The sequence below is a fragment of the Trachypithecus francoisi genome, unplaced genomic scaffold, assembly GCF_009764315.1.
Source record: "Trachypithecus francoisi isolate TF-2019V2 unplaced genomic scaffold, Tfra_2.0 Lachesis_group3, whole genome shotgun sequence".
Lineage (NCBI taxonomy): Eukaryota > Metazoa > Chordata > Mammalia > Primates > Cercopithecidae > Trachypithecus > Trachypithecus francoisi.
In genome coordinates this window covers 114,517,623-114,531,798 of record NW_022681468.1, presented here as the reverse complement: position 1 = coordinate 114,531,798, position 14,176 = coordinate 114,517,623, and the positions used below count along the sequence as shown (strand labels likewise).

General features: G+C 52.1%; 1 protein-coding gene across 4 annotated transcripts; it reads right to left on the bottom strand.

Annotated features, from left to right (window-relative positions):
* Window positions 1-288: 288 nt before the first annotated feature.
* On the bottom strand, window positions 289-6,316 carry LOC117070364 (cytochrome P450 1A1). Of its 4 annotated transcripts, none has more exons than XM_033189363.1 (8): window positions 6,188-6,316; window positions 3,986-4,083; window positions 3,020-3,873; window positions 2,337-2,463; window positions 2,163-2,252; window positions 1,947-2,070; window positions 1,715-1,801; window positions 289-1,522 (listed from the first exon to the last, which is right to left on the bottom strand). In XM_033189363.1, exons 2-8 carry the CDS (start codon window positions 3,990-3,992, stop codon window positions 1,237-1,239), a joined length of 1,575 nt encoding a protein of 524 aa, XP_033045254.1. In that variant the 5' UTR covers window positions 3,993-4,083; window positions 6,188-6,316; the 3' UTR covers window positions 289-1,236. The 4 variants fall into 4 exon arrangements, with proteins under 4 accessions (XP_033045254.1, XP_033045255.1, XP_033045257.1 ...); XM_033189364.1 differs by having other exon boundaries at window positions 3,020-3,870; XM_033189366.1 differs by lacking the exon at window positions 3,986-4,083 and having other exon boundaries at window positions 3,020-3,870; window positions 6,188-6,306.
* Between the last annotated feature and the right edge of the window lie 7,860 nt (window positions 6,317-14,176).

Genomic DNA, 14,176 nt, shown 5'->3' with positions numbered 1-14,176 from the left:
TGCGGCCCCAACTACTCAGAGGCTGAGGTGAGAGGATCGCGTGAGCCCAGGAGGTGGAGGTTACAGTGAAACAAAATGGTGCCACTGCACTCCAGCCTGGACGACCTGAAGACACTGTCTCAAAAACTAGAGTATTGTCCTTCAAATAGACTGCCCAAGTGCAGCAGCTTCGCCTCCTCACTGCTCCTCCTCTTCTTCCTCCCTACAGTAAAACCCCACACAGAATGGGGTTCAGGGTAAGTATTTAGATGAGTGATGAATCATTTAAAATTAAAAAATCTCCACCTATAGGATTTCTGAACAATATCTTTATTTAGCTCAGGTAGTTGTTCTTACACATTTTGGATACTTGGGTTAGAACTTTCCCTATTACATTAAATCAATGGTTCTTAAGCTCTTATGCAAGCATGTAAGCACAATGCAGGCTAGAATAGAAAGATTGTTGTGTACAAACATTAAAAATAGACATTTTATTACAAGAGTGTAGAGAAGGGAGACCAATAGAAGGTAATTGAAATACCACAACCTCACTCCAGCCCCAATCCTGGTGCCTGAATATGTGCACTGCCTCTGCGCTCTGCTCCCCGTAGACACAAGTCCCCAGCCCCTCCTGGACAGCAACAAGGGTTTTACAAGGCCAGAAGGCAGCCCTCTGTGTTCCTGCCTACAGGAAGGGCAGAGGAATGTGATATTCCCAGGAACTGTGTCCTAGACCCATAGGACCAGATTGCTCAGCCTAGTTCAAGTAGTGAGACTACCTCTGTGCCAGTATCCTGGGCTGTCTCGTCCCTTCACTCTTGGCAGCTCCCAATTGTCAAAGATTGGACAGGGTCCTGGTGTGGCCAGTTCTAACTTGCTCAAGCCAGTCAGCACCTGCACAGAGCCAGCTAGCTGCTGGGCCCAGGGGCTTCCAGAGAGTTCTTCAGAGCTTCTCAGAGGCCTAAGGACCTCCTAACCCTAGCAGGCCTCCTAGCTCAAGCACCACAACTTGGGAAGGCTCCATCAGCATCTGTATGGCCCTGTTTTACCTGTTGTCTGTGGAGGGTGTGCAGAGGCAAGTCCAGGGTAGGGGCAGGCAGTATCCCTTAGGCTTGCCCACAGCCCAGATAGCAAAACTGTAGCCAGATCAGTGTCTATGAGTTTCAGGCTGAACCTTAGATCACTTAGGCCAGCCCGCCAATCTGGCTGCCCAACCAGACCAGATAGAAGAGTCTAGGCCTCAGGGCTCTCAAGCACCTAAGAGCGCAGCTGCATTTGGAAGTGCTCACAGCAGGCGTGCTTCATGGTCAGCCCATAGATGGGGGTCATGTCCACCTTCACACCCGGTGGCACGCTGAACTCCACCCGCTGCAGCAGGATGGCCAGGAAGAGAAAGACCTCCCAGCGGGCAATGGTCTCACCGATGCACTTCCGCTTGCCCAAGCCAAAGAGAATCATCTTCTCACTTAGCACCTTGTTGATAGCACCATCAGGGGTGATAAACCGTTCAGGTAGGAACTCAAATGGGTTGACCCATAGCTTCCTGTAACCAGAGGGAGACAACTGCAGTGGCAGCTCAGGGCTCAGAAGCATCAAGTGAGTAGAGCCCCAACCCTAAAGGATAGAGGACAGGCAAGCAGCCCATGGACAGGAGGATCAATGCAATGATAGTATTAATAATATATAAGAGCTTAAGAGGGTAGACCCAGCCTTTCCTCTGCACCTCTGAACTTACTGGTCATGGTTGATCTGCCACTGGTTCACAAAGACACAACGCCCCTTGGGGATGTAAAACCCTTTCAGACTTGTGTCTTTTGTGGTGCTAGGGAGAAAGGAAGCTCAGTCAGGCTCAGGGCAACAGGCAAATCTCCCTGTCTCCCACGCTGTGTCCCTCCCACTAACCCTAATCAGGTATGTGGTCTGGAGTGAGACCAGTAACAGACAGCAGTGTCTCCATGGGGCCTTACCTGTGGGGGATGGTGAAGGGGACGAAGGAGGAGTGTCGGAAGGTCTCCAGGATAAAGGCCTCCATATAGGGGAGATGGGATCTGTCAGAGAGCCGGGGCGGCCGTGACCTGCCAATCACTGTGTCTGCAGAACACAGGGGACAAGATGGATTCAGGGGCTGCCTAGACTTGGCCAGGCCCCTGGCACTGACCCCTTTGAAGGGAGCCACTACCTACCTAGCTCTTCCTGGATCTTTCTCTGTACTCTGGGGTTCGTCACCAAATACATGAGGCTCCAGGAGATAGCAGTTGCGACTGTGTCAAACCCTGGACAGGGTAGAACAGAAGAAGTTAGGCAGGCGGCAGGTCAGGGCACTTGAGCACAGGAAGGACACATGGGGTAACTCATACCAGCTCCAAAGAGGTCCGAGACGACATTAATGATTTTCTCATCTGACAGCTGGATATTAGCATTCTCATCCAGCTGCTTCTCCTGACAGTGCTCAATCAGGCTGTCTGTGATGTCCCGGATGTGGCCCTTAGGTAGGGAAAGTCCACAAGTGAGCAAGATCTCAAACCCAGAGCTACCTCTCCATCCAGGTCTGGTCCTTCACTATTCCTAGCATCTTTGTTCTGGAGGTGATGCCCCCTGAGGCTGTTGTCCCAGCTTCTCTCTGCCTCTGCAAGGCTGTCTCCTACTACCTTAGAATACTGCTAGTCCCAACTTAAGGGACAGCTGACACACAGCATCTTGTACTGTTATCACCTGGATGTGCTCTTTATCTTCTTTCTATTATGAGGCCAGGAGATGACCTCTTTAACTCTTCCTGGCTCCCTCAACAACTGCCCCAGGGTCCGGCATGTAATGGCTATTCAGTGGCTATTGCTGTCTGGTGGAAGCATGGAAGGGTTAGTCAAGAAAAGGTTCTATTTCCCTACCAAGGAAGAAGACTATTCCACAACTGGCTTCAAGATCCCAGGTTGAAGCCTCCCTGAGAACTTGCCAAGCCCCATACAGTTCCTCTTACCTCTGACCTCCCAGGCCCTGACCCCATCGGCTTCCCACCATCCACCTGCCTTTCCCCAGACTGTACCTTCTCAAAGGTTTTGTAGTGCTCCTTGATCATCTTCTGTATGAAGCTTTGAAACTTCTCATTCAGGTCCTTGAAGCCATTAAGGGAACGGTTGGGCAGGTAGCGAAGAATAGGTATGAAGTCAGCTGGGTTTCCAGAGCCAACCACCTCCGCGAAATTATTATTCAGGAGGACTAGGCTAAGCAGTTCTTGGTGGTCGTGGTCATAGCGCTGGCCAAAGCAAATGGCACAGATGACATTGGCCACTGATACCACCACATACCTGTAGGGGTTAAAGTGCCCGGGCCCTGCCATCTGCTCCTGCAACTTGCTGATCAGGACCTCAGCCTCCTTGCTCACATGCTCCTCCAGGTAGCAGGAAGATGAGGAGGCTGGGTCAGAGGCAATAGAGAAACTTTTCAGGCCATTCTGGGCCAGGCGCCGGCGGGCAGCCCACACTGGTCCAGAGTCTGGGCTGAAGGACATGCTCTGGCCATCACTGATGAGGGTGAAGCTGTAGAGGTTGGGCCGGCCTTTGAAATCATCACCCTGCTGCACCAGGGCCTGCCGGATGGTGTCCAGGCTGCTCAGCACCAGCACGGGTGTGGAGCCAATGCGAATCTGCAGCACATCCCCATACCGCTGGCTCATCCTTGACAGTGCCAGGTGTGGGTTCTTTCCCAGGGTCAGCATGTGCCCAATCAGGGGCCAGCCCCATGGCCCTGGTGGATTCTTCAGGCCTTTGGGGACCCGAGGTCTTGAGGCCCTGATTACCCAGAATACTAGACAGAAGATGACAGAGGCTAGAAGAAACTCCGTGGCCGACATGGAGATTCGGAAAAGCATGATCAGTGTAGGGATCTTGGAGGTGGCTGCTGAGAGAAGGGGCAGGAAGAAAAAAAATCAAGCCATCAGATTGGGGAATGAGAAGAGCCAACATCCTAGAGTATCAGGGAAAGGGGAAACTTTTCCACCAGAACTGCTTACTGAGCATGAAGAAGAGGATGAGGTGGGGAGAAGTTGTTGAGCTACCACTGTGGGCTAAGAATTTCACAGTCCTTCTTCATTCAGCACTAGCCACAAATCTATGAAGTAGGCTGCAGTGAGGCTCAGAGAAGATAAGTAACTTACCCAAGGTCACACAGCCAGAAAGTGTTGGATGCAGACTCCCAAGCCAAGTTGCCTAATTCCAGAATGCTTTATCTTAACTGCTGTACCAATCTAAAATGACATCTTCCAATGTCAATCTGTGATTTCCACATAGTACCAGTACTGTTACTTACTTCACGTTTTCCTAAAATCGACTGTAAATCTATATCATCATAAACAATATCTGTGTGAAAGTACAACTTTGATTTTTCCCCTAACACATTAAAATAAACACATAATCAATGTGTATCACCCCAAGTCCTACCCACCACACTTAGGAAAACCATGTTCTCAGGGGAATTAGGGATTATCTGATCCTTTAGCCTCATTTAACATTTGGGGGAAGCAGCACTGACTTGCCCAAAGTCCCCCAGCAATCAGTGACAGAGCCAGGACTCAGACTCTTTAGGGACACTTCCCTGGAAATTTCCAGCTGCTGTCACATGTACCTCCTTTTGAAGAGTGGTCAGATCAATGAAGGAATTTTCCCAGAACCCTCAGTTCTCTGCTGCTCAATCCCAGGATGCAGGAAATCCCACCAGACCCCAGGACAGAGTAAAGAAGAGACGGGACAGGATGGCCACTTCCCAAACCACATTGCTCTCAACCCCAGCTCTCTGAATTCAACTGACCCACAGTTTAAAGGCAGCTGGAGACCAGCTAGATTGAGCTCTTTAGTCAGAGAAATCCAGGCCGAGGTTTTTTGGGTTTTTTTTTTTTTTTTTTTGGCTCAATTCTCAATGAATGAACAGTTTGGACCTCCCCCTTTTGCAGGTTACCAGAGAACAGAGAATAAATGGAAGGTTCCCACTAGGCTGTAAGAAAACCCCAGACTGGAATCAGGGAAACCAGGAATGGATCTAAACTGAAAGGAAACTGAGACAATACTTTCTCTGTAAGCTTGACCTTAAAAAGTGTGTAAATTCATAAACCACTCTCTCCAACATATCAGGCATCTGCCTGCTACCCTGGACTGGAGGTCAGTAGACCCAACATTATAGTCAAAGTGATCTTGGACTGCACATTTTACTTTTCTGGGGTCCAATTTCAACACTTGAGAGAGGGTGAGACAAGATCCCTCAGTTCAGAGTGCCCAGCTGGATCCAGAGGGAAGAGGAAACTCAGATCTGCCATGGGGAAGCTGACAGTCTTACCAGTGAGGCTCCCCACAGGAGAACCACAAGACAGGGAGATGGATGGTTCCTACCACAAGTATTGTAGTGGAGGGAGGCTTCCTGGAGGGGCTAAATCACACTAGATCCCAGAGTGAACAGAGGACAGTACCAGGCTTTGGTGTGCCATGGTGTCCCCTTCTGCACAATGGGTGTCCCAAGGACCTGCAGCCTTTGTAAGATGGTAGGAGGCCAAGGGAGATGTGACTGGTGAGTTTTTAGGGACTGGTATTTCTAGCTCCCTGCAGTTGGCAATCTGTCACCCTGATTGTCTACCAGCAAAGGACAAAGAAGATGGTCAATGAGATAGGAAAGGCCTGGGACTCCTGCACAGATCTGCCTCTATTGTCTCAGCTGTCTAGGACATCTCAGCACTGACAAGCCACCCTTGGGAGGGTAAAATCTGCCAGGAGTAGCTTCTTAGGCTAGGGCAGGGTATAGCTGGTAAGAACCCAGCCAACCCCCTCCTTTCATCCTGCCCACCCAAGGAGAAGGGCCTGTCATCAGAAAGCCTGAGGGAGGGGCTGCACATATTCTAGCCTGCCAGGTGGCCTTGATGGGGAAGCCCCATGGTGGGCAGGGAGTCACTTACTAGGGGATGGAGCTGGAGCCTGGGTCCTGAAGTCCTGAATGAGATGCCATCCATATCTAGAGGTCTGGTACCAGCTGTGGGACCATGGGCAAGTCCTCCTCTTCCCCTGGCCTCAGTTTCCCCACTAGGGGGCTAGACTGCCTGATCACTAAAAACACTCTGAGCCTCCCTTTTTGGAGGTGCTAGACAGGTAGCTACCTAGGAAGTCCTGGAGGCACCCAAATGTTCCTTTTATTGGGAGAGAAGGGGCAAGCCAGAAGCCCCCCAGCAACTCACCTGTGGCTGTAAGAAGGTACTGAGCTGAGCTGGGAAGAGTGGACTCTTAGAGCCTGGGATCACAAGGATCAAGGAAGGTTCCAAGGAACTGTCACCTTCAGGGTGAGGGTGAAGGCACTGCTACCTTTATAGGCGGGCTCATACGTGTGGCCACGCCTCCTTCCCTGGAGCGTGCTGAGATGGAGGGAGGAGCCCCTTGAACCGGGCTGGTCTCTCTGGGATAGGAGGAAAAGGTGGAGGAGGGCAAGGGGATGGGGGAGGGCGGGGGGTGGGGGAGGGCAGAGGGGGTGGGCAAGAACCCACTATGGGACACCTCATCTCGGTGCCTGTACATAGAGGGGTGAGGGCTGGGGACACCTGGAAGCCCCAGTTCCAAGGCGTCCCAAGGGCAATGCAGAACCCAGCCGAGAAGGGGGTTTGAGGAAGAAGTCCCAGGACAGACCTAAGAGAGTGTACGGGAAGCTCCATCCTGGGGTGCGGGGACTTCTCTTCGTCATTTTTGCACCCACCAGAACACTGGGCGTGCAGATGCCTCCCCAGCGCTACAGCCTACCCGGACTCGGCAGGCGGGGGCGGGGCTGCCGCGTGGTGACCTCCTTCCCGGGGTTACTGAGTCCCGGCTCGCGTGAGAAGAGCTGCGACCCCGGTCCTGAGGTCACGGGCGCCGGAAGGCCAGAGGCGCCGCGTGGCTGGCCCTGTCCCCCAGAGCCCGGGCTACTAGCTGAGGTTCGCGCCTCTCGATTGAAGGATCGGAATGGATGGCAAAGGCGCAGGTTCGCTGAGCGCTCACTAGCAGCTCCGCAGCGCCTCTAGGATCGCCTTAGTCTGGATTGCAACCCCGCGGTCCCTCCAGCCAGGATCCACCACCGGCCCTTGAGGGTCCCTCTTGGCTCCTGGAGTTGCTAGTGCTTTGATTGGTGGAGCACAGAAATCCTGCGGCTGGGGGCCGAGGAAAGACTCTGGGGGCCAGGGACCACGGAGTGGATATCTGGCGCGGAGCCCCCACCCCACCCCCGGCTAGCTTGCGTGAGCTGGCGACATCCCTCTAGGGGGCAGAGGTCAGGCGGCCCGTCCCCGCCCCACCTGGCCCGGGGGCGCGGTGCCCAGGCGTTGCGTGAGAAGGACCGGAGGCCCGCGCAGCCACCCGGCCGCCCCATTCCCCGGCCCGGCGCGGGTCTCGCAGTCACGCGAGGTGGGAGGGAGTCGGGGCTGGGCTCTTAAAGGGCCAGCCTCGCGCGCGGCGTGGGGTTGGGGTGGAGGGAGAGGAACTGTCGAAGGGTGGCGGGTGCGCCATTGAATAAGGCGGTGTGGTGCAAAGGGTCCAGGTGAGCATGCGGCTTCTGCCTTCTAGGAGAGGCAGTCTGCATGTGTCCACATTTTCGGTCCAAGCCTGTAGCAGGACACCAAGCCCCAGCGCCACCTGGCATGGTCTAACTGCCTGCCTCCGACGCTGTCCCGCCCTCCCGAGCCTCCAGGGTTTCCAGGAAAAAAAAAAAAAGTTGTATTTGCGTGTCTAGCTCAACCTGGCCCCAACTAACATTGTTACCCGCCATCCCCGACGTCCTCCCCAACCAGATGACACCACCATCAGTTGCTGGTCCAAGCCAGAAAACAATCCCCTCACCTCCCATTCCGGTCATAAGCGGCCTCATGCATTGCACAAATGTTTACCGAGCAAGCCATGAGCTGTTCGGAGGCACTGGCGATTGACAGAGAAGGGAACACGGCTGACAGAACTCCTAATCTCGTGGAGCTTACATTCTGATGGAAGGAGACAAGTAGTATGCCCCATATCTAGAGAATGTCAGAGGGTAAAAAGAGCTGTCGAAAAAAAATAAACAGAAAAGGCGTGGGGATTATGTGAGGGCAGATTGCAATTCAAAACAAGGTGGTCAGGGACGGCCTTGGGGAGAGAGGCAGGAGTGTGGAGTCAAGAATTAAGGCGCATAGATATCTGGATAAAGAGTGTACCTGGGCAGGTGCGGTGACTCATGCCTGTAATCCCAGGACTTTGGGAGGCCGAGTTGGGAGGATCACCTGAGGCCAGGAGTTCAAGATCAGCCTGGCCAATATGGCAAAACCCCATCTCTACTAAAAATACAAAAATTAGCCAGGCATGGTGTTGCTCACCTGTAATCCCAGATACTGGTGGGGGGTGGGGGGGGGTGGTGGTTGGGGGGCGTGGAGTCAGGCAGGAGAATTGCCTGAACCTGGGAGGTGGATGTTGCCCTGAGCTGAGATCATGCTACTGCACTCCAGCCTGGGTGACAGAGCAAGACTGTGTCTCAAAAAAAAAAAAAAAAAAAAAAAAGACTGCAACTGTCAGAGGGAACAAGCAAAATCAAAGCCTCCCCCAAACCCCACCACAGTGGTTCTTGAAGGACAGAGCAGTACCAGGAATGTGCAGAGGTCATCTGACAGGGGAGTTCTCCTGGCATGTAGTCCAGGGGGATGGGATGCCCATGAGGGACAGCGCCCTGCCCCATGTGCAGGGAGCACCCCATTGAGAAACATCAGACTTCCTCTGTGTGAGATAGAGACATGGCTGGGGTGTAAGAGAAGCAAGGTCACTCGGACTACTGTGCTAAGAATAGGAGGCACATTTCTCCGCTTTGGCATCTATCCAGCTCCACTGCCACAACTCATCCAGGGCCCATCATTGCTCCCTGGAGTACTTAGCCTCCACCTAGGTTTCCATTTGCCTTTTGCTCCTTCCAATTATTTCTCCATCCTGTGACACCCAGAGTGTTCCTGTTAAAAACGCAAAATCTCATTCCATCACCACCTTGCTTAAACCTCTTTGGTAGCTCCCACCACTCTGAAGACGGGAATGAGAATCTTTAGCAGAACCTACCAGGCCTGCATCCTTCTAGTTCTAGTGTCCCCTACCTTGAGCCTCAGATAAAACATCCCTTCCTCTGGTATGCCTTTCTGGATTCTCCCCACAGAAAAAGGTTTCTCCTGGTCGCTGTTTCCAGCACTTCTCCATGGTAATTCTTAGGACAGTGGATACTTGCTGTAACCCTGACCCAACCTGCCACTTCTTTCTGTATGCTCTAACAAGGAAAACCAACCTGCGGGAAATTGATCTGATACGCCAAGTCCGGGCAAGATATTAACAACTGGTAAAGGAGTTAGACACAGCTATGCTATACACAGGCCAAATGGCAAGAGAGATGTTGAATCCAAAGTGCTGATGCTATAATGGTGGAATTTAGGCAACAGAACAGGCAGGAGACAAGGGAAGTATTGCTGGGCTTTCTCAGCATCCTTCCAGTCATTCTACCCTCTGCATCTCTGATTCCATCTGAGGAGTTTCATGGTACCCAAGAGAGGTCTGTCTTTCAATCCTAGTTGGAGCTAGAGCCACAGAGAGTAGAATGAGCCTGTGTGGAAGCCATGGCAAGGAAGTGGAAAGCAAGGCACTCCTAGATCCTCCAGCGTTCTCTGCAGCACAACCTCTTCTTCAGCTTCCCAGGGTCCCCGCCAATGCCCCAGCTCTGGAGAATCATGGCAGCCTGGTCACCAGGGCTGGAAGACCATCTAGTGCTGGGGCTCCCAACCAGGGACCCTTCTCTTGATAGAAAGTGCATTGCTTTGCTTGCATTATCTAAGAGGCTCTTGACTCGTTAAAAATTCATTAACTAATAAAGCCAATTCCTCTCACTTCTTAGGTGGAGAGATGGGTGCCAGAAAAGAAAAGGCCCAAGTACGCATGGCAAATCACAGCAGAGCCTAGAACTCCAGCTTCTTGCTTCTAGGCCAGGGTTCTTCCCACTATAACTTATCATCCCAGATTATGAGTGAAGCCCCAGGGAGCCAAAGGTAGACAGACTCAGCCCTTGGGCGAGGGCCCCCCACCTCTCCATACCCCTGGACTGGTGTACTGGGGTTATAAGAGATGTTGCACTTCCCATCACCAAGCCCTGTCTTGGCTAATAGTTCACAATAACAGGAAGGGGGCCCACACTGAGCAATGGGCAGAGAAGGAGGGAGTTGAGCAGGAGATAAGAGGACCTTGGCCTGGAGCTGTACACTCAATCCTGGGTCAAAGTTTGCACGCCTTTGCGTGAGAAGCTCTTTGGCTAGGATTCCCTAGTGATCAATACCAGGAGCAGGGGCAGAAGTGCTGGGGAGGGGAGAGGGCTCTGGGCTGGAGAGATGGAGACAGCTGAGAGGGCTTAGCCCAGCAGAATCATCAGTCCAGGACTTTCAGTGAGCCCTGCTGAGGGCTGTGGGCAAAGGGGACTGGGAGACAAGCAAGACCCACAGCAAACTCCTGCCCCATGGTAGAGATGGGAGTCATACCCTAGACAGATCCTGTGATGAGTCTGGAGATGCTGCAGGAGCTGTGAGGAGGCTGGGGCAGGACAGGTATTAAAGGGATGCGCCCCAGAGAGTGGAGAACTAGAGAAGAGCCCTGGAGTCTGAAGAACATAGGAAGGGCATTCCTAGCACGGGGAAGAGACACAATGTGAACAGCAGGTGGTAGTGGAAGGTCGGGGTGAGGCAGTTTGGGTAGATGTGGAGAACTGGGACTTGTCTCCCAATGTGTCCTCTCCCTACCCAGCCACCCTCTTTTCCTCCTGAGATCTGAGCCTGAGCACCTTCCCTTCCTCTCCTGCCTGTGCCCAGAGAGCCCAAGAGATTGAGTTTGCAGGATACAGTGCTCAGACGGGGCAGTTTTTGGCTCCTTGGCTCTTGGCTGCTGTAGTTAGGATGACAGTACTTTCCCAGGACAGTCTAAGCCTGTTGTCCTGGCAGAATTGTTAAAAGTGCCCTCTTTCACTCTCAAAAGATCCTGGCTTGGATAATAATAAGTTATTCACCCCAGCGATGGTGGGCATGGGCGAGTTTTAGGGGCCCAGCATCTATTCTCCCTTCTTTTGGCAATACCACATCAATTATCCTTTCGGGATCACCTCACCCCTACTCTCAGTCGATTGGGTTACTGTAGCTGACCCACCCCAGGCCAAGGCAATGAGAACCCTATGGGAGTTTCCCAACACCCCTGCCTTCTGTTGCTCGCTGGAGTTCAGTGGTGTGATCTTGGCTCACTGCAAACTCCACCTCCTGGGTTCAAGCAATTCTCCTCACTCAGCCTCCCAAGTAGCTGGGATTACAGGTGCCCTCCACCACATCTGGCTAATTTTTTTTTATTTTTTTTTTTATTTTTAGTAGAGACGGGGTTTCACCAAGTTGGCCAGGCTGGTCTTGAACTCCTGATCTTAGGTGATCCCCCTGCCTCAGCCTCCCAAAGTGCTGGAATTATAGGCATGAGCCACCACACCTGGCCCCCATGGGAGTTTTGATGAAATCATTGGAAAAGAGGTTCTCCTTCTGTCAGGGGTGGCTATACTGGCTAGAAAATAAGTCTGAAGCTGCCAGTAGTCATGTTTTAAGGAAGCCTGCCTTAGAATGATACCTACTCAAGGAGAAGCAGATCTGGGAGATGAGGGAAGTGGGGGAAAGAATTGAAGACATTAAGCCTCTACATCCAGTTATTCCTGAAGTCAGTGAAGTTCACCCATAGAAAGTCCCTGTGAAAAAACCAATATCACCATTACCTCCCCCTTTTCTTCCTGTCTCCCTCTTTTTCCTTCTTCTTCGCCCCTGCCTCATTCTCTTCCTCCTCTTCCTTCTACTCCTCCTCTTTCTTTTCTAGTATGAGATGGGTTTGGGGGACTTGCAACTGCAAGAATTATAACCCAAACCTGCCAGCCAGGAAGGCTTACCTGGGAGAGCTCTCTGAGTGACTAAAGCCGGTACTTGCAGGCCCCAAGAAGACCTACCTAGGTTGAACACAGTCCTAAGAGGTTACTTCCATCTAGCAGCTTCCCACTGGTCTGCCTCTGCACCTAAATGGCCACCATCCAGACCACTTTGGGAGGCAAATTGTGTCTCCAAAAGACCCCATGATGCTGTCGAGTTGTTGGCTGGCCAGTTCCTGTGAGAGAAGCCATATGTGTGACATTGTTAATCAGTTGAGTGTGCGCCGTGTCACTGTGCAGTTCCTCCTGTGCTCCCAGTGGTCTGGGAGCAGAGCTCACCACCATGGAGGCTGGAGGCTCCTTGGTTCCAAGCAAACAGCCAACAAGGGAAAGAAGCAGAAAACAGAACCCAGAGAGGGTTGCTATGGAAAGGGTATAGACAGGAGCTGTGGCCTTCAGCAGAGGATTGCAGTTAGTTCTCAAAGACCCTGCAGGGAAACAGCCTACATGTTCCGACCTCACTCTGTTCCTGCTCTCTGTCCTGCTGTGCCTTCCATCAGTGGAACCTAACTGGAGGCCAGGATGCAAAGAGTCCATGAATGCAGCCTACAAAACTTAGCCCTCTAAGACGGTGGGTAGAGAAGGATGGAAAGTGAGTCTGGAGAGACAAGTAGAAAGCAGCTAGGGCTCTACCCCAGGGCCTTTGCACTTGCTCCTCCCTTCACCAGCAAACTTTTTTTTTTTTGAGACGGAGTCTCGCTCTGCCGCCCAGGCTGGAGTGCTGTGGCCGGATCTCAGCTCACTGCAAGCTCCGCCTCCCGGGTTCACGCCATTCTCCCGCCTCAGCCTCCCGAGTAGCTGGGACTACAGGCGCCCGCCACCTCGCCCGGCTAGTTTTTTGTATTTTTTAGTAGAGACGGGGTTTCACCATGTTAGCCAGGATGGTCTCGATCTCCTGACCTCGTGATCCGCCCGTCTCGGCCTCCCAAAGTGCTGGGATTACAGGCTTGAGCCACCGCGCCTGGCCCAAACTTTTTTTTTTTTAAGTGTGCTTGCATCTGCCTTTTCCCTCTTCCCCAATTTTTATTTATTTATTTTTCATACAAATATATAGGGTACAAGTGCAATTTTGTTACATGCATAGATTGTATAGTGGTCAGGTCAGGACTTTTAAGGTACCCAAAAACACTGTACAATTACCCAGTAAGTAATTTCTCATCATCTACACCCTTTACCAGAAAACTCTTCTTTCCCAAAATCCTCACGTCTTACTTCCTCAAATACCACTTTCTCAGTATGTTTTCTCCTATAGTTTTTGTTTTTTTGAGATAGAGTCTCGCTGTGTTTACAGTGGCGTGACCTCAGCTCACTGCAACCTCTACCTCCTGGGTTCAGGCAATTCTCCTGCCTCAGCCTCCCGAGTAGCTGGGATTATAGGTGCCCACCACCATGCTCATGTAATTTTTGTATTTTTTTTTTTTTTTTTTGAGACGGAATCTCGCTCTGTCGCCCAGGCTAGAGTGCAGTGGCCGGATCTCAGCTCACTGCAAGCTCTGCCTCTCAGGTTCACGCCATTCTCCTGCCTCAGCCTCCCAGGTAGCTGGGACTACAGGCGCCCGCCACCATGCCCAGCTAGTTTTTTGTATTTTTTTTTTTTAGTAGAGACGGGGTTTCACCGGGTTAGCCAGGATGGTCTCGATCTCCTGACCTCGTGATCCGCCCGTCTCGGCCTCCCAAAGTGCTGGGATTACAGGCTTGAGCCACCGTGCCCAGCCTAATTTTTGTATTTTTAGTAGAGACGGGGTTTCAACATGTTGGCCAGGCTGGTCTCGAATTCCTGACCTCAGGTGATCTGCCCTCCTCGGCCTCCCAAAGTGCTGGGATTACAGGCGTGAGTCCGCATGCCCAGCTTCTCATATAGTTTGGATGTTTGTCTCCTCCAAATCTCATGTTGAAATGTAATCCCCAGTGTTGGAGGTGGGACCTGGTGGGAGGTGATTGGACCATGGGGTTGGATCCTCATGAATGGTTTAGCACCATCCCCTTGGTGATAAGTGAGTTCTTGCCCTAAGTTCATGTGAGATCCAGTTATTTAAAAGTATGTGGCACCCCCCCCCACCCTTGTTCCTGCTTTCTCTTGCACCTGCTTTGCCTTCTGGGATCATTGTAAGGTTCCTGAGACCCGCACCAGAAGCAGATGCTGCATCCATGCTGGTACTGCCTCCAGAACCATGAGCCAATGACACCTCTTTTCTTTATCAATTACCCAGTCTCAGGT